General features: G+C 41.1%; 1 protein-coding gene and 15 non-coding genes across 17 annotated transcripts in view; 15 read left to right on the top strand and 1 right to left on the bottom strand.

Annotated features, from left to right (window-relative positions):
- Window positions 1-52: 52 nt before the first annotated feature.
- On the top strand, window positions 53-125 carry trnae-cuc (transfer RNA glutamic acid (anticodon CUC)). Its single transcript has one exon. It is a non-coding gene; the product is annotated as a tRNA-Glu (tRNA).
- An 89-nt stretch (window positions 126-214) lies between these two features.
- On the top strand, window positions 215-287 carry trnav-uac (transfer RNA valine (anticodon UAC)). The gene has a single exon. It is a non-coding gene; the product is annotated as a tRNA-Val (tRNA).
- A 97-nt stretch (window positions 288-384) lies between these two features.
- trnav-uac (transfer RNA valine (anticodon UAC)) lies at window positions 385-457 on the top strand. Its single transcript has one exon. It is a non-coding gene; the product is annotated as a tRNA-Val (tRNA).
- A 96-nt stretch (window positions 458-553) lies between these two features.
- trnav-aac (transfer RNA valine (anticodon AAC)) lies at window positions 554-626 on the top strand. The gene has a single exon. It is a non-coding gene; the product is annotated as a tRNA-Val (tRNA).
- Window positions 627-1,042: 416 nt separating this feature from the next.
- trnav-cac (transfer RNA valine (anticodon CAC)) lies at window positions 1,043-1,115 on the top strand. Its single transcript has one exon. It is a non-coding gene; the product is annotated as a tRNA-Val (tRNA).
- A 251-nt stretch (window positions 1,116-1,366) lies between these two features.
- On the top strand, window positions 1,367-1,439 carry trnav-gac (transfer RNA valine (anticodon GAC)). The gene has a single exon. It is a non-coding gene; the product is annotated as a tRNA-Val (tRNA).
- A 415-nt stretch (window positions 1,440-1,854) lies between these two features.
- trnav-aac (transfer RNA valine (anticodon AAC)) lies at window positions 1,855-1,926 on the top strand. Its single transcript has one exon. It is a non-coding gene; the product is annotated as a tRNA-Val (tRNA).
- Window positions 1,927-2,178: 252 nt separating this feature from the next.
- Window positions 2,179-2,251, top strand: trnav-uac (transfer RNA valine (anticodon UAC)). Its single transcript has one exon. It is a non-coding gene; the product is annotated as a tRNA-Val (tRNA).
- A 252-nt stretch (window positions 2,252-2,503) lies between these two features.
- On the top strand, window positions 2,504-2,576 carry trnav-uac (transfer RNA valine (anticodon UAC)). The gene has a single exon. It is a non-coding gene; the product is annotated as a tRNA-Val (tRNA).
- Window positions 2,577-2,945: 369 nt separating this feature from the next.
- On the top strand, window positions 2,946-3,018 carry trnav-cac (transfer RNA valine (anticodon CAC)). Its single transcript has one exon. It is a non-coding gene; the product is annotated as a tRNA-Val (tRNA).
- A 578-nt stretch (window positions 3,019-3,596) lies between these two features.
- On the top strand, window positions 3,597-3,669 carry trnav-aac (transfer RNA valine (anticodon AAC)). Its single transcript has one exon. It is a non-coding gene; the product is annotated as a tRNA-Val (tRNA).
- A 414-nt stretch (window positions 3,670-4,083) lies between these two features.
- On the top strand, window positions 4,084-4,156 carry trnav-aac (transfer RNA valine (anticodon AAC)). The gene has a single exon. It is a non-coding gene; the product is annotated as a tRNA-Val (tRNA).
- A 253-nt stretch (window positions 4,157-4,409) lies between these two features.
- On the top strand, window positions 4,410-4,482 carry trnav-aac (transfer RNA valine (anticodon AAC)). Its single transcript has one exon. It is a non-coding gene; the product is annotated as a tRNA-Val (tRNA).
- Window positions 4,483-4,571: 89 nt separating this feature from the next.
- On the top strand, window positions 4,572-4,644 carry trnav-aac (transfer RNA valine (anticodon AAC)). Its single transcript has one exon. It is a non-coding gene; the product is annotated as a tRNA-Val (tRNA).
- A 252-nt stretch (window positions 4,645-4,896) lies between these two features.
- trnav-aac (transfer RNA valine (anticodon AAC)) lies at window positions 4,897-4,969 on the top strand. The gene has a single exon. It is a non-coding gene; the product is annotated as a tRNA-Val (tRNA).
- Window positions 4,970-11,433: 6,464 nt separating this feature from the next.
- plcl1 (phospholipase C like 1) overlaps window positions 11,434-18,433 on the bottom strand; it is a 74,898-nt gene continuing 67,898 nt past the window's right edge. For both annotated transcript variants that reach the window (XM_077617042.1, XM_077617043.1), the window contains 3 exons: window positions 17,198-17,273; window positions 16,001-16,110; window positions 11,434-15,521 (listed from right to left, as the gene is read on the bottom strand). In XM_077617042.1, the coding sequence (XP_077473168.1) occupies window positions 15,321-15,521; window positions 16,001-16,110; window positions 17,198-17,273 (387 nt within the window). In that variant the 3' untranslated portion in view covers window positions 11,434-15,320. The remainder of the gene's footprint in view (window positions 15,522-16,000; window positions 16,111-17,197; window positions 17,274-18,433) is intronic.

The raw sequence follows: 18,433 nt of genomic DNA, 5'->3' as shown, positions 1-18,433 counted from the left end.
CACTGGGTTGGGAAATTATTGGGTCTGCTACCAAATTTGGGTTGAAGTAGTTGTTTCCATAGTGTAGTGGTTATCACGTTCGCCTCTCACGCGAAAGGTCCCCACTTCGAAACTGGGTGGAAACAGACTACGCTTTGTTATTTGACTTGTAATTCAAGCATTACACTGGGTTGAGAAATGGTTGGACCTGCTACCAACTTTAGTTTAAGCAGTTGTTTTCATAGTGTAGTGGTTATCACATTCGCCTTACACGCGAAAGGCCCCCAGTTCGAAACTGGGTGGAAAAAGAATACTCTTTCTGTTTTGTTATCTGAATTGTTCTTCAAGCAGTGCACTGAGTCGGGATTCTGTTGGGCCTGCTACCAAATTAGGGTCAAAGTAGTTGTTTCCATAGTGTAGTGGTTATTACGTTCGCCTTACACGCGAAAGGCCCCCAGTTCGAAACTGGGTGGAAACAGAATACTCTTTCTGTTTTGTTATCTGAATTGTTCTTCAAGCAGTGCACTGGGTCGGGATTCGGTTGGGCCTGCTACCAAATTTAGTTTAAGTTGTTGTTTCCATAGTGTAGTGGTTATCACATTCGCTTAACACGCGAAAGGTCCCCAGTTCGAAACTGGGTGGAAACAGAATAAGCTTTGTTATACGACTTGTAGTTCAAGCAGTACACTGGGTTGGGAAACGATTGGGTCTGCTGCCAACTTTAGTTGAAGTAATTGTTTCTATAGTGTAGTGGTTATCATGTTCGCCTTGCACATGACAGGCCCCTAGTTCTAAACTGGGTGGAAACAGAATACTCTTTTTTTATTTGACTTGTAATTCAAGCAGTAGACTGGGTTGGGAAATGATTGTGTCTGCTACCAAATTTGGGTTGAAGAGGTTATTTCCATAGTGTAGTGGTTATCACGTCCGCCTAACACGTGAAAAGGCCCCCAGTTCATAACTGGGTGGTAACAGAACACTCTTTGTTATTTGACGTGTAGTTCAAGCAGTACACTGGGTTGAGAAATGGTTGGACCTGCTACCAAATTTAGTTTAAGTAGTTGTTTCCATAGTGTAGTGGTTATCACATTCACCTCACACGCGAAAGGCCCCCAGTTCAAAACTGGGTGGAAACATAATACGCTTTGTTATACGACTTGTAGTTCAAGCAGTACACTGGGTTGGGAAATGATTGGGTCTGCTACCAACTTTAGCTGAAATAGTCGTTTCTATAGTGTAGTGGTTATCAGTTCGCCTTGCCCGAGAAAGGCCCGCAGTTCAAAACTGGGTGGAAACAGAAAACACTCTGTTATTTGACTTGTAGTTCAAGCAGTACACTTGTTTGGGAAACGATTGGGTCTGCTACCAAATTTGGGTTGAAGTAGTTGTTTCCATAGTGTAGTGGTTATCACATTCGCCTGACACGCGAAAGGCCCCCAGTTCTAAACTGGGTGGAAACAGAATACTATTTGTTATTTGACTTGTAGTTCAAGCAGTACACTGGGTTGGGAAATATCTGGGTCTGCTACCAAATTTGGGTTGAAGTTGTTGTTTCCATAGTGTAGTGGTAATCTCATCTGCCTAACACGCGAAAGGCCCCCAGTTCGAAACTAGGTGGAAACAGAATACTCTTTGTGATTTGACTTGTAGTTCAAGCAGTACACTGGGTTGGGAAATGATTGGGTCTGCTACCAAATTTGGGTTGAAGTAGTTGTTTCAATAGTGTAGTCGTTATCTTGTTAGCCTTAGACGTGAAAGGCCCCCAGCTCGAAACTGGGTGGAAACAGAATACTCTTTGTTATTTGACTTGTAGTTCAAGCAGTACACTGGGTTGGGAAACAATTGGGTCTGTTACCAAATTTAGTTGAAGTAAATGTTTCCATAGTGTAGTGGTTATCACATTCGCCTAACACGCAAAAGGCCCCAGTTCGAAACTGGGTGGAAACAAAATACTCTTTGTTATTTGACTTGTAATTCAAGCTGTACACTGGTTTGGGAAATATCTGGGTCTGCTACCAAATTTGGGTTGAAGTCGTTGTTTCCATAGTGTAGTGGTTATCTCATCTGCTTAACACGTGAAAGGCCCCCAGTTCATAACTGGGTGGAAACAAAATACTCTTTGTAATTTGACTTGTAGTTCAAGCAGTACATTGGGTTGGAAAACGATTGGGTCTGCTACCAAATTTAGTTGAAGTAGTTGTTTCCATAGTGTAGTGGTTATCACATTCGCCTTACACGCGAAAGGCCCCCAGTTCGAAACTGGGTGGAAACAGAATACTCTTTGTTATTTGACTTGTAGTTCAAGCAGTACACTGGGTTGGGAAATATTTGGGTCTGCTACCAAATTTGGGTTGAAGCAGTTGTTTCCATAGTGCAGTGGTTATCACGTCCGCCTAACACGTGAAAGGCCCCCAGTTAATAACTGGGTGGAAACAGAATACTCTTTGTAATTTGACTTGTAGTTCAAGCAGTACATTGGGTTGGAAAACGATTGGGTCTGCTACCAAATTTAGTTGAAGTAGTTGTTTCCATAGTGTAGTGGTTATCACATTCGCCTTACACGCGAAAGGCCCCCAGTTCGAAACTGGGTGGAAACAGAATACTCTTTGTTATTTGACTTGTATTTCTAGCAGTACACTGGGTTGAGAAATTGTTGGACCTGCTACCAAATTTAGTTAAGTAGTTGTTTCCATAGTGTAGTGGTTACTGACTACTCTTTCTGTTTTGTTATCTTAATTGTTCTTCAAGCAGTGCACTGTGTTGGGATTCGGTTGGGCCTGCTACCAATTTAGGTTGAAGGAGTTGTTTCCATAGTGTAGTGGTTATCATGTTCGCCTCACATGTGAAAGGTCCCCAGCTTGAAAATGCGTGGAAACATAACACGCTTTGTTATTTGACTTGTAGTTCAAGCAGTGCACTGTGTCGGGATTCTGTTGGGCCTGCTACCAAATTAGTTTGAAGGAGTTGTTTCCCTAGTGTAGTGGTTATCACGTTCGCCTCACACGCGATAGGTCCCCAGTTCGAAACTGGGTGGAAACATTATAAGCTTTGTTATACGACTTGTATTTCAAGCAGTACATTGGGCTGGGAAATGATTGGGTCTGCTACCAACTTTAGTTGAAGTATTCGTTTCTATAGTGTAGTGGTAATCACGTCCGCCTAACACGTGAAAGGCCCCCAGTTAATAACTGGGTGGAAACAGAATACTCTTTGTAATTTGACTTGTAGTTCAAGCAGTACACTGGGTTGGGAAACAATTGGGTCTGCTACCAAATTTGGGTTTAAGTAGTTGTTTCCGTAGTGTAGTGGTTATCACGTTCGCCTTACACGCGAATGGCCCCGATTTCGAAACTGGGTTGAAACCGAAAACTCTTTGTAATTTGACTTGTAGTTCAAGCAGTACACTGGGTTGGGAAATGATTGGGTCTGCTACCAAATTTGGGTTGAAGTAGTTGTTTCCATAGTATAGTGGTTATCTTGTTCGCCTTACACGTGAAAGACCCCCAGCTCAAAACTTGGTGGAAACAGAATACTCTTTGTTATTTGACTTCTAGTTCAAGCAGTACACTGGGTTGGGAAACAATTGGGTCTGCTACCAAATTTGGGTTGAAGCAGTTGTTTCCATAGTGTAGTGGTTATCACATTCGCCTAACACGCGAAAGGCCCCCAGTTCGAAACTGGGTGGAAACAGAATACTCTTTGTTATTTGACTTGTAGTTCAAGCAGTACACTGGGTTGAGAAATGGTTGGACCTGCTACCAACTTTAGTTTAAGTAGTTGTTTCCATAGTGTAGTGGTTATCACATTCGCCTAACACGCCAAAGGCCCCCAGTTCGAAACTGGGTGGAAACAGAATACTCTTTGTTATTTGACTTGTAGTTCAAGCAGTACACTGGGTTGGGAAATATTTGGGTCTGCTACCAAATTTGGGTTTAAGTAGTTGTTTCCATAGTGTAGTGGTTATCACGTCTGCCTAACACGTGAAAGGCCCCCAGTTCATAACTGGGTGGAAACAGACTACTCTTTGTTATTTGACTTGTAGTTCAAGCAGTACACTAGGTTGAGAAATGGTTGGACCTGCTACCAAATTTAATTTAAGTAGCTGTTTCCATAGTGTAGTGGTTATCACATTCGCCTAACACGCAAAAGGCCCCCAGTTCGAAACTGGGTGGAAACAGAATACTCTTTGTTATTTGACTTGTAGTTCAAGCAGTACACTGGGTTGGGAAACAATTGGGTCTGCTACCAAATTTGGGTTGAAGCAGTTGTTTCCATAGTATAGTGGTTATCTTGTTCGCCTTACACGTGAAAGACCCCCAGCTCAAAACTTGGTGGAAACAGAATACTCTTTGTTATTTGACTTGTAGTTCAAGCAGTACACTGGGTTGGGAAACAATTGGGTCTGCTACCAAATTTGGGTTGAAGCAGTTGTTTCCATAGTGTAGTGGTTATCACATTCGCCTAACACGCGAAAGGCCCCCAGTTCGAAACTGGGTGGAAACAGAATACTCTTTGTTATTTGACTTGTAGTTCAAGCAGTACACTGGGTTGAGAAATGGTTGGACCTGCTACCAACTTTAGTTTAAGTAGTTGTTTCCATAGTGTAGTGGTTATCACATTCGCCTAACACGCGAAAGGCCCCCAGTTCAAAACTGGGTGGAAACAGAATACTCTTTGTTATTTGACTTGTAGTTCAAGCAGTACACTGGGTTGGGAAACAATTGGGTCTGCTACCAAATTTGGGTTGAAGCAGTTGTTTCCATAGTGTAGTGGTTATCACATCCGCCTAACACGTGAAAGGCCCCCAGTTAATAACTGGGTGGAAACAGAATACTCTTCGTTATTTGACTTGTAGTTCAAGCAGTACACTGGGTTGAGAAATGGTTGGACCTGCTACCAAATTTAGCTTAAGTAGTTGTTTCCATAGTGTAGTGGTTATCACATTCGCCTAACACGCGAAAGGCCCCCAGTTCGAAACTGGGTGGAAACAGAACACTCTTCGTTATTTGACTTGTAGTTCAAGCAGTACACTGGGTTGAGAAATGGTTGGACCTGCTACCAAATTTAGTTTAAGTAAATGTTTCCATAGTGTAGTGGTTATCACATCATCAATCATTAAACGCATTTTGAGCCGTTTGGCGAATGGTCGTATATAGACGTTTTTTTTGCCTCATCGCGACACCATCGCAACATTTTACTGAGTAATTCACTTCCCTGGGCTCGGTTCTAATGTCCAAAGAGCTCCAGTATTTGTATTTGATCATTAAATGCTGTTTTAGGTTGGATTTAACATGATTGCTTTCATTATATGCCGTGTACTTGTCATTAGAAATATGCCCAGCGGGGGGCAGTACATGCCCTTGTTATTGCGGGGGGCAGTACATGCCCTTGTTATTCCTAAATGAATGTTATCTGTAACGGCCGTATATGGCCCGCGGGCCGAGGTATAAAAACTTGTACACACACGATCCGGGGGCGGGGCGAGCGCGCTGGCGAAACCTCCGCTCGGCCGAAACTCAGTTCGGCCGAACAACTGTTCGGCCGATTGACCATTCGGTGGAACGTCCATTCGGCGACCTGTCCGTCTGTCAAACGTCCGTCGGCGAAACGTCTTTAGGCGAATCATCCGAGCACCTCGCCCAACACATGAAAGGCCCCCAGTTTGAAACTCGGTGGAAACATATTAGGCTTTGTTATTTGAATTGTAGTTAAAACAGTACACTGTGTTGGGAAACGGTTAGGTCTGCAACCAAATTTGTTTGAAGGAGTTGTTTCCATAGTCACGTTTGCCTTACACGTGAAAGGTCCCCAGTTTGAAACTGGGTGGAAACAAATTACTGTATGCATTTTGTTGTTTGAATTGTTCTTCAAGCAGTTACCTGTGTCGGGATTCTGTTGGGCCTGGTACCAAATTTGGTTGAAGTGTTGTGTCCAAAGTGTAGTGGTTATCACGTTCGCTGTACACGCGAAAGGTCCCCAGTTCAAAACTGGGTGGAAACAGAATACTCTTTGTTATTTGATTTGTTCTTCAAGCAGTACACTGGATCGCGAAAAAGTTGGGTCTGCTACCAAACTTAGTTGAAGGAGTTGTTTCCATAGTGTAGTGGTTATCTTATTCGTCTGACACGTGATAGGTCCCCAGTCCGAAAATGGGTGGAAACAAAATACATTTTATGTTTTGTTTTTTGAATATTTCTTCAAGCAGTACACTGGATCGGGAAACAATTGGGCCTGCTACCAAATTTGGTTGAAGTAGTTGTTTCCATAGTGTAGTTGTTATCACATAATAATAATGATAATCAGACATAGGCTTTGTCATCATCATTGATTCGACAAAAGCCTAATTGTCATCATAACCTGCTGCGTATGACGAAATTGGTAGCATTCCCCTTACACGTGAAAGGTCCCCAGTTCTATCAATAAATAAGTATTCATCATGATAAATAAGCGTAGGTCAGAATGCAGGTGGGTTTTTAGTTGCTCCTTCCTGAGTCCTTGCAGGAAATGTAGCCTCAGCTGCACTTTTTTGATGAGTGCTGTGGTGTTACAGCTAAACAGTGAAATTAGCAGAGTTATGGACCCCCAGGAATTTGAAAGTCTCCGCTCGCTCCACACATTCGCTGTTGATATACAGGGGTGACGGAGCGGCCTTGTTGCATCGGAAGTCCAGGCTGAGTTCTCTGGTTTTGGAGATGTTCAGCGCCAAGTTGTTGAGAGCGCAGCACACGGTGGGTCTAAGGACCCCCCACCACCGTAGTCTCGTCCACAAACTTCACAATGATGTTCTCAGGGTGGGTGGGTCTGCAGTCGTGTGTGTAGAGTGAGTAGAGCAGTGGACGCAGCATACAGCCTTAGGGCGAGCCCGGTACTGAGCGTGCGAGCGGATGAGAGGTTTTGACCCCACTTCATGTGCTGGGGTTGGTTGACCAGATAGTCCTTAATCCAGGAGAAGGTGGAAGGTGGGTGCCCCAGGTTGGCCAACTTGGGGGTAAGAATATCCGGGCTTATGGTGCTCAACCAGCCAACCCAAAGAAAAAACACACAAGGCCAGGGAGAAGATGCAAACTCCACACAGGAAGACCGACTTGGGATTGAGCCCATGACCCCAGGATTGTGAGGCCGGCACGCTAACCACTCATCTGGCGGGCCGCTCCAATATTCTGTAGTTTTGTGGGGGTTTTTTTAGAATATGCAGAATTCAATTTTTACATTTCAATCATATTGAATGAGAAGTGGCGGCCCGGTGGAGCGAGTTGTTAGCGTGTCCTGGGTTCAAATCCAGGGTCGGTCCACTTGTGTGGAGTTTGCATGTTCTGCCTGGGCCTGTGTGGGTTTCCTTTGGGTACTCCGGTTTCCTCCCACATTCCAAAAATATTAATGGTAGGCGCATTGGACACTCCAAATTGCCCCTCGGTATGGGTGTGAGTGTGCTTGGTTGCCTGTCTCTTTTTGCCCTGCAATCGGCTGGCCACCAAATGGGATTGGCTCCAGCACCCCCCGCGACCCTAATGAGGGTAAAGTGGTTCAGAAAATGAGATGAGATGAGATGAATGACAAGGACAAAGCATACATGTACGAGACTACAGTGTCAGTTATAAATGAGTGACAGGATAGCAAATCACTTGTTGATGTTTGGCTCCCCCTACTGGTCAGCGAGTCGGTCTAAAATCCATTTGGAGAGTGATCAGTGCAATTAATTAGATTTTATGGGGCATATTCTGATTAAAACTGTTTATTTTCGTTTGAGCTATCAATGTAATGCAACCATAATGCATTATGTGAAACACTAGTTGTTTCCAATGTTGGTTCCAATAAATAGTGCTGAAAGTATTCAAATCAACAAACAACAGGTGCTCAAATATATGCATCTAGATTATTCTGTTGAGTTGTTGCAAACTTTGCGTAACACATACTTTTGTAACGCTTTTCATATACGCTCGCAAAAATTAAACAAATTTTCCGGCGGCTCGAGTGTTTTTTGCGTCGGCCTTAAAGCTCTAGGGCCCTGGGTTCAAATCCAAGTCGGTCCATCTGTGTGGAGTTTGCATGTTCTCCGGGCCTGTTTGGGTTTTCTCCGGGTACTCCTTTTTCCTCCCACATTCCAAAAACATGCACGATAGGCTGATTGGACACCCTAGTTTGCCCCTAAGTATGAGTGTGAGCGTGAATGGTTGTCCCTCTCCTCGTGCCCTGCGATTGGCTGGCCATTGATTCAGGATGTCCCCAGGCTTTGGCCCGAAGTCAGCTGGGATAGGCTCCAGCACCCCCCACGTCCCTGGTGAGGATAAAGCGGTTCAGAAAATGAAAGAATGTATGAATAAAAACATTAACTCCATCAATATGAAGTTGGTTATCTATACAAATAACAACAGGGTGATGTCTTGGGAATGAAAGGATGCCAGGTCTTTTAATGGAAATAAAGTTTTCAGCCTACGGAGGGCTCAATTGTGTAGACATCCTAAAATCAGAGCGAAATGAAGACGTGATAGCCTCGTCCACTTTTTCAAAAACTTAATTTCATGCTACTCAAACTGCTTTTCAGTATCTTGTGTGGCTCCTACGAGCTTGTATGCATGCTTGACAACGTCCCGTCATGCTCCTAACAAGATGACGGATGGTGTCCTGTTGTGTCATTTTCTCCTAGATCTGTGTGAGGGCATCCCTTACCTGTTGTAGTCCGAGGAGGAACCTGGTGGCGCCTAATGGACCGAAACATAATGTCCCACAGATGTTCTATTGGGTTTAAATCAGGGGATCATAACTGTCATACAATTGTTTCAATTCCTTCATTCTCCATGTACTGCCTGCATACTCTTGCCACATGAGGGGATTGTCTGTTAGGGTTTTTGGGGGGGCAAGCGTAATCGGTACCATATGCAGGGAAGTAAGCAGAGACGAGGAGTAAAAAATCATCAGTCTGGTGGTCGTCCAGGCCAGCCCACAAGGGAGCGGTGGGGTGGACGGTCCGGCAGTCATCCGGGCTGGCCCATGAGGGGCAAGCGATGGGTTGCGGCCCCCCTTGCCCGGGAATCACGCTAAAGTTGCGACAGCTGCATAACGTTGTCTTTATCTTCTCCAGACTCTTTCTCATCTATCACAGGTGCTCAGGGTGAACCTAAGTTAGGTTAGAACTTTATTTCTTCCCGTATTCGGGAAATTTCTTGGTTGCAGTAGCAAGACAGACACAAGACACACAAGACATTGTAGACCTAGGTAGAAAACTGGAGCCACACCTCCTCTCGTCTGTGAAAAGTACAGGGCACCATTGGCAGAATTGCCAATTCTGGTGTTCTTGAGCAAATGCCAGTTGATCTCCATGGCGCTGGACAGTGAGCACAGGGTCCACTAAGGAACATCGGCCATTCAGGTCACCTTCATGAAGTCTGTTCCTGTTTCTTTGGGTAAAAACATTTACACCAATGGCCTTCTGGAGGTCATTCTGTAGGGAAGGAGCAATGCTCAGCCAGTTCCGCCTTGCACAAAGAAGAAGGTATCAGTACTGCCGAGGGGTTGAGGACCTTCTACGGGCCGGTCCAATAATAATCACCAGTTTCCTGAAATCTCATCCATATTCTGGAGATTGTGCTGGAAGACACATGAAACCATTTTGCTGCAGCACGTGTGGATATGCCATCCAGAAGTTAGACCACTCACCTTGAAGTCACCAGTCATCTTGGCATTGTACCAACTTAGATGAAGTATTTTTCCTATGACCACTTTGTGCATCAACAAATTATTTATGGCGCGAGGCCTTCAGGTTTTTAATCGATACCTTCTTGCACAGAAATTTATTAGAGTGTTAAGTAGTACCTCGTAGAGATTTGTCGTCCTGGGCGCATGTAGGCAATTAAATTAATTATATTTTAATTCTCTGAAGTACAAAATTCCACGTCCACAAGCAAACAAATTCTGCCGGTGTAAATTGATTTCCACTACACCTTAGATTTGACATATCTAAGAAAAATTGTACTTTCCTCTGTTACAGACACTTTCTCTTATATGAATATAAATCTTTGAAAAAAAAAGGTCGAAGGGAAGACAAAAGGAAGGCCACAAAATACGTATACCAACATTGTTTCATCATCAAAAGATCACTTTATTAAGTCTGGTTTAGATACCCTAGTTATATTACATTGCCTATCAGATAGAAAACACTAGCTTTTTAAAATAAAAGCAAGGTCCATGTAGTTATTAATTATATTTATTCATAGCTATTAACATCAATAAATATTTTGTATCTCTTTTGGTCTTCATTCTATTTTACAAAAACAGAAAGCATTTAAGGTTAGAACAAATAGGGGACCAAGAGTTAGGTCAAAAACTATTGAAGGCATTGAAGATCCCACACAAGTCGTACGGTAATACATTTCCAACCAGATTACATCACAATTACAGGTACGAGTACGTTTTTTTTGTATTTAACATGTGTAGAAAACATGTTTTAAAGACATGAAAAGCAATTGGACCATACACCTGCATGGAGATAGCGTTAGACACAGAAGAGTGGACCAAAAGTTTGGAAAGGTTTAAGACACACAGGCAAAGCCCACACCTAAATGCACATCCTCCTGTATAAAATGCACATCCAGAAAGCTGATTAACATGATTACCAGTCAGATTCTAGGTTTTATCGTTTTTTTTAATTGTGTGGCGAGGCAACGCTTGACTAGTGGCAGTGAAAGTTTACAGAAAGTGAGACTGTTTTTTTAATACTGAAAACCTATTGTGTATCAGGTAGTGTTTAACGGGGGGAAAACTGCAGTGAAAAACACAGTCCCCAAATTTAAACATTGACAGAACTACTACTTGTTAAAGAATTAACCTGCAAAAACATGGCATTGATATATAATTGAGAAATCCTAATATAAGGCATGAGTGTTTTTGTTTTTATTGTAATATCTAGTTAAGGTTAAGCATTTTGATGAAGTTGAAAATTGGGAGCTTATATTACATAGACGTGCAACTCAATACATTTGAAATACAAAAAAAATGTTACAATGACAATAGCCAAAATCAAAAATCAAATTTATAACAGGATATTCTGCATGTTTGCAATTCAGTATTCACAAAATTACAAAAACGTCTTCTTCATTTTCTGCCAAAAAAAACATTAAAAATAAATAAATTCCTATTTGCTTTTTTTTGTGCTCAATCAAAACGATAGCTTTTATTTGGGGAATCTTTATGATAAGGAACTACTGTATTTTGAAATGAATTGAGGAGCTTCATTTAGAAATAGTCATTATTTTCCACTGTTTAGTTACATCTTGGAAGAATTGAACTAGGTTGAAATGAAAGACAAAGGTATATATATATATATATATATTTGATGTCTCATCACTCTCAGTGGGAGTAGATAAAGTTGTGGTCAAAAGTTTACATACACTTGTGAAGAACATAATGTCATGCCTCTCTTGAGGGTCCAGTTATTTCTACAACTCTGATTTTTCTCTAATAGAGTGATTGGAACAGATACTTCTTTGTCACAAAAAAACATTCATGAAGTTTGGTTCTTTTATGACTTTTATGGGTTAACAGAAAAAGTGATCAAATCTGCTGGGTCAAAAATATACATACAGCAACACGAATTAGCAATTTTGGTTACTTAGAAAGTTGTGTCAGTGAAATGAGCTTCATAGCATGGCCTCTTAACTTCTTGTGAGTGATTATGAGTGACTACAGCTGGTGACTTCTCTGAGGCCATTTAAATAAAGCTCATTGGATGCAAACGCCCACAAACGCTACAATGGGAAAGTCAAAGGAGCTCAGCATGGATCTGAAAAAGCGAATCCTTGACTTGAACAAGTCAGGAAAGTCACTTGGAGCCATTTCAAAGCAGCTGCAAGTCCCAAGCGCAAACAATTGTTTGTAAGTATAAAGTGAATGGCACAGTTTTGTCACTGCCACAATCAGGAAGAAAACGCAAGCTATCACCTGCTGCTGAGAGAAAATTGGTCAGGAGGGTGAAGATTCAACCGAGAATCACCAAAAAGCAGATCTGCCAAGAATTAGAAGCTGCTGGAACACATGTGTCAGTGTCCACAGTCAAGCGTGTTTTGCATCTCCATGGACTGAGAGGCTGCCGTGCAAGAAGTAAGCCCTTGCTCCAAAATTGGCACCTTAAGGCTCGACTGAAGTTTGCTGCTGATCACACGGACAAAGATAAGACCTTCTGGAGGAAAGTTCTGTGGTCAGACGAAACAAAAATCGAGCTGTTTGGCCACAATGCCCAGCAATATGTTTGGAGGAGAAAAGGTGAGGCCTTTAACCCCAAGTACACCATGCCTACCGTCAAGCACGGTGTTGGTAGTATTATGCTGTGGGGCTGTTTCGCTGCCAATGTAACTGTTGCTTTACAGAGAGTAAATGGGATAATGAAGAAGGAGGATTACCTTCAAATTCTTCAAGATAACCTAAAGTCATCAGCCTGAAGATTGGGTCTTGGGCGCAGTTGGGTGTTCCAACAGGACAATGACCCCAAACACACATCAAAAGTGGTAATGGAATGGCTAAATCAGGCTAGAATTAAGGTTTTCGAATGGCCTTCCCAAAATCCTGACTTAAACCCCATTGATAACTTGTGGACAATGCTGAAGAAACAAGTCCATGTCAGAAAGCCATCAAATTTAACTGAACTGCACCAATTCTGTCAAGAGGAGTGGTCAAAGATTCAACCAGAAGCTTGCCAGAAGCTTGTGGATGGCTACCAAAAGCGCCTAATTGAAGTGAAAATGGCCAAAGAACATGTTACCAAATATTAGCGCTGCTTTATGTATATTTTTGACCTAGCAGATTTGATTACTTTTTTCTGTTCACCCATAATAAAGTCATAAACGAACCAAACTTCATGAATGTTTTTTTCTGACAAAGAAGTATCTGTTCCAATCACTCTATCAGAGAAAAATCTGAGTTGTAGAAATAACTGGAAACTCAAGAGAGCCATGACATTATGTTCTTCACAAGTGTATGTAAACTTTTGACCACAACTGTATGTTCATTTAATTTATTAACTTCAAAGAGAAAGATTTTTAAATGTTTTGTTTTTGTTCCATCAAGGGGTTAATAGAACATAGCATAGAAGAGCAAGTAAGACAAATAAACGTGATTAGCCTAAATCAGATGCTTACACTGCTGGCATTTCACAAATATGACAGCAACTAATGAGAAAAACAATGTATAAACTCGAGAGAAAAAAATCCACAGCTAAATATGCTAATTCTCATCATATTATTGAGCTACTTGATGCAGATCCTCCGAGGGGCTCCGGGATCGTACCGATAAATGTAAACCAGGACAGACTGAATTACTAATGTTTCCAAAAGGCTCATTACGCCATGTCACAGCATGTAAAATGATGTCGACTGTACGACCCTTCCGACAGGTCAGCGGGCTTCTGAAGCGGACCTGGAAAGATAATACTGCGGTTTGTTTTACGGGCGCAGATGCATCATTCATGTCCAGATTCGTTAAAAAGATGAGCATAGACAGAAATGAAAACGACCCTGTAACCTTGGTTTCATTAACTCTTCCAGGTTTCAAATTATAGGCTCACCATTTACTTTGTTTCTATGGTAGCGTTTCTAAGCGACAAACTAGTTGAGTCTGAATTAATTTTACCATACAGCAAATGGTTTCAAACTGAACTCTTGCTTTCTTTTCCATTACTTTTCTTCTCTATATTTAGCCCATCTGTACTTAAGGGAAGCCGATCCATCCATAGTTGATTAAAAGACAATAAAAGACAAGAATTTCCTGTTACAATAGCTCAGAGTTTCAGTAAAAGTGAATTGAAATCAATTAAGCAGTCATCTTGAAGATCTTTTACAAAACTGGAGAACTTTGACTACTAAATTGAGGATGCCTGGGATGTATGGAATTTCAATTCAAGAGAAAACCTTTTAACATGAATATGCTTTCTTTTTTCATTGAATTTCCATTCAAATCTGGGTCAGCAATTAAAGAAATTTAGAATACTTCATTTTAGACCCAACAACCCAGCATAGATCCTTCTAGTCTCAAAAAAGGGCAATAAAATTGGCGGTGTTTCCTGCACAAAAGCTGACAGTGAAGTGTTCACCATTGAAGGAGAGACTAGTCTTTGTTAAACATAACAATTCTTTTGAATTATTTTTTTAATCTTAACAACTGATATTATAGCAGGAAAGTGCTTCACACATTTCCCAATAGCTCTGAGGTGAGAAGTTCTGGAAACAAGCTCAAGCAAAATGTAGGCTCAAAACATACAGGATAACAAGACTCAAGAAGTTTGGGTGAAAAAGAGCTAATACGTAGACAACACATATCTGCACTGAAAAGGCCAAAGGTACTACAAATTGTTATCAGCAGGCAGTGGCTGTTATCACACATTCAAAGAGTCAATGAGTTTGATTAGAAAGACAAGACACTCTAAATCAATTTTTTCACTCGTTTCTATTTTTGTTATTGCTACATCCATGACAAAAACAGTGCCCGACTGATTTACACCCTGTCTCAGAAAATGGGGACATGTGAACTACATGTGCACCATGTAACAAATAACCTCTCTCCAATTACTACCCATCCTCACATTTCAATCTCTTAGAGTTGACATGACAAGAGGCAAAGGCCACAATAACCTGCACCTGAATTCAGCTGCTTATCTTGGTAACACGATCATGACAAACGAAACGAGAGTGCTTCTGACAGGTTATTTAGTTAATTCAACTTAAGAAAATAGCTAGATTTTAACACAAAACAATCAAAGTCTGGGAATAATCAACATATAAAACCATAAAATGTCATTAGATTAAGCTTTATGTAAACATAAACCATGAGGTCAAGTATTGAAATTGATTGCTGTCATTCCCTTTTGTGACATTTTTAATTTATAATATAAATAATTTAACAAAAATCTTTATATTATATAGGAAAATGTATGGCAGCTAAAATCTTACGTTATCTTAAGTTTGATCTATTTAAAAAAACAGCTTTGGCAGGCAGGAATTAGTTTCTGTTTTTTAACCCCCAACTCCTGAACCAAATGTGGTTGCCCACCCAAAAAAGCAGTGCACTCAGTTCTTAAATCAGCTTTTTTTTCTTCCAATTTGTTAAACACAAACTAAACTATAAGCGGCGGAAGGAACCTTTAATATGTTGCACACGTCAACCACCCACCCTTGTCTTCTTAACGCAAATTGCTTAAGAACTATCAACATTCTATGTACCGAGAAAAATGCGCTTGACTCAGACATCTGAGTCTTCTGCTTGAAAATAGAGTTGCGATTTTCAGTCATGCAAGAAAGGCCTGTCTTCAGTTCAAACCATACAACTTGTGGAACCTTACTGCACTTGATGGGTTCCAGTCAGATACGTCCGTTGCTGTGCGTGCTGCTTCGGCGCGCACTAAGGTTATGAGGGATGTAGTGCAGCTCGGCCGGAGTGTAAGTGGCAGTGGAGGTGTTGGGCGGAGGCGAGGTGAGTCCACAGGCCTCGCAGGCCAAAGCCACCTGCCTCAGAGCATCCAGGGAATCCATCTTGGCTCCACGGAGCAAGTCGCTCTGACCCTGCAACAAACATAAAAGCTCAAAATTGTCTTCTATATCAGGGTTGGCCAAGTCTGGTCCTCGAGAGCCCCTATCCAGTCTGTTTTCCATATCTCCCTCCTCTACCACACCTGAATGAAATGATCAACTCATCAGCAAGCTGTCCAGAAGCTTCATACTGATCCCGATTATTTGATTCAGGTGTGTTGGTGGAGGGAGACATGGAAAACAGACTGGATAGGGGCTCTCGGGGACCAGAGTTGGCCACCCCTGTTCTATATGATTCACATAGTCAACATATTTTTTTGTCCAGATATTCTTATTTGGCTTATCCCAAGATAAATATTACCATATTTATTCGAGTGTAGCGCGCACCCGTGTATAACGCGCACCCATAATTTGTGACTAAAAATTGCTATATATTTTTTTCTTCTGTTTTTCTCAGATCATACCAAGGATTGCACCGGTACTGGTAACTGTGTATCTAGTTTTTGCTTTACCTTGAGCACAGTCACATTCCAAGTGAAACTTTCCACAGCTTTGCTCAGCTTGCATCCTTTCATTCCTTCCTTTTCCACCAACCGAGACAGATCTTCATGGAATTGCATACCTAAAGAATGCAAGCAAAATTTATTTTCATATATTGAACCAAAATATTAATGCAAGACTTTTGTTTTTGTTCCCAATTCTCTGAGATGGAATCAAAAATATGAGGGCTCAGACACAATATAGTAGTTAGGACTATTGGTTGTGCGACCACTGCAGGTCCAAGCGAATCGTGGTATTTTTTGAGTACATACTTCTGAATTAGATTGATGCGTTCAAGGCAATTCAAACACAAACACATTGACATAACATTGAGATAGCAATATTCATGCGACAAATGTAAATATTTCTGCAATCTCGTTCTATTGCAGGCATTTTTTTACCTGCTCATTTCTATAATCGTGTAAGGACATGAGAGATAAAACAGTAGGGTTCCTATATGCATTAATCAAAGCTTAATTGAATCATGCCATTTTTTTATTTCACTGATTAGTATGCTGATTAACAGTGCGACAATGCAGTTTTTTTTTACTTCTGATTCGATTTTTTTTCAAGATATGTTTTGCCAAGCTGATAGCTATAATTTTAGACTAGTACAAAATAGCATAAAAACTAACGTAGCCATTCATTCCTTCATTTTACATACCGCTTATCCTCACAAGCTAATGTAGCCAGCCAAATGGTATTTTTTTTGTTTTTAATGACCTGCCCTTACCTTCTTAAGAAAGGCTCGGTTTATTAAATATTACACGTTGCTGTGTTACTACGATTACTTTTTAGAGAGAAGTCTCAATCAGCTCAGCAGAGCTTGAGGCAAATTGTAGTCACACCCAATGCTGACTGTTTTTTATCCCCAAATCCGACATCCGTAATAGAGAAAAAATACATATTTCAGTGTAACTTATCATGAGCACACAACTATGCAATAATGATGCCGGTTTGTGATCAAAACTTCAGGAAGCTTTAGATTATTTTAGACGAGTCACTAACAAGTTTTTAAAAAACCTAAGTGATAAAAACCTAAGTGATTAAAAACTGTTTATATTTTTGTAGTGTACGTACTAAAGGACTTCAGTGATTCAAAAGATCAGCTCTCATTATACTGCAACCATTCTACAAGTGAATAAAGTCTTTAGTTTATTTGAAGGTACCTTCTTTCTGCACCTGTGCAATCCTTTCCTGGATGCCATCGGCATTCTCAATCAGCTGCTTCTGGGCTGCAATCATCTGAAAAATGAGTGGAAATGCCCAAAAGGGAATTAGACATCCTGCTGGGAATTTTAAAAAAGCTTCAAGTATTAGCACAGTTTGCTGTTGTACCTTCAAATCGTGATGGAGTAGTTCCCCGTGTTATTATTATATTATGCTTTCTCTCAACAAATATTAGAATGGTTCAACCCTTATCCAAAATGAATAGACCAAAACCGGTTTGCTTTGGAACTCCACTCAAAAGCAGATAGATTGTTCACCACGAGGCTTCAGATTTTTCGGCAAGGACATATTTAAGTTACCAAAGGTTCGCATTAAGGTTGTTTTAAAAAAAATCAAAATTAAGTTGTGCAATTCCTGTAAAATCTGTCTGAAACGATCTTTACATACTATGTGTTTTCGGTAGAAAAAAAAACATTAGTGGTTGCGGACATTTCGTCAATGGACAATTCGTCGCCGGACATTTGGTCGCCAGACAGTTCGTCGACCGGACATTTCGTCGACGGACAATTCGTCGCCGGACACTTGGTCGCAAGACAGTTCATCGAACAGACATGTCGCCGAACAATATGTCGAATGGATATTTAGTCGACGAGCGTTTTGTCGAACGGTTGCTTCCTCACGAACGATTGTTTTGTTGCATAAGTAATTTGTTGAAAGCAATCAACAAGGTAATCTCTCTCTCAAAATTATAAATTATAATTCTAACCACTAACTTTAACCACTATCCCCTAACCCTAATTCTAACCGCTAACCTTAACCACTATCCCCTAATCCTAATTCTAACCACTAACCTTAACCACTATCCCCTAGTCCGCGACGATTTAAAGAAAAAAAGCCTTACTAACTATGGTCATTTATTTTGAGGAATTCTAACTGATAGACAGGTGTGCAAATACTGATTTGCAGCGGTATCATGCAAATAAATCGCTAAAAAGTCATACATTTTTCCTTTTTGGATCATCTCTCTCACAGTGGCCATGCACCTACGATGAACATTTCTAAGTGAGAGAACTTGCAATACAGCAAGGTGTTGAAATACTTTATATAGTCATTTTTTATTAAACAAATAAAAGTCTTAGTATAGTTTTAGCCCACGACGAATTGTCCGTCGACGAAATGTCCGGTCGACGAACTGTCTGGCGACGAAGTGTCCGTCGACGAAATGTACGGTCACG

This window comes from Stigmatopora argus, chromosome 13 (assembly GCF_051989625.1).
Source record: "Stigmatopora argus isolate UIUO_Sarg chromosome 13, RoL_Sarg_1.0, whole genome shotgun sequence".
Taxonomy (NCBI): Eukaryota; Metazoa; Chordata; class Actinopteri; order Syngnathiformes; family Syngnathidae; genus Stigmatopora; species Stigmatopora argus.
Note: the sequence above shows the minus strand (reverse complement) of the source record. Positions and strands in the feature narration are given on the sequence as shown.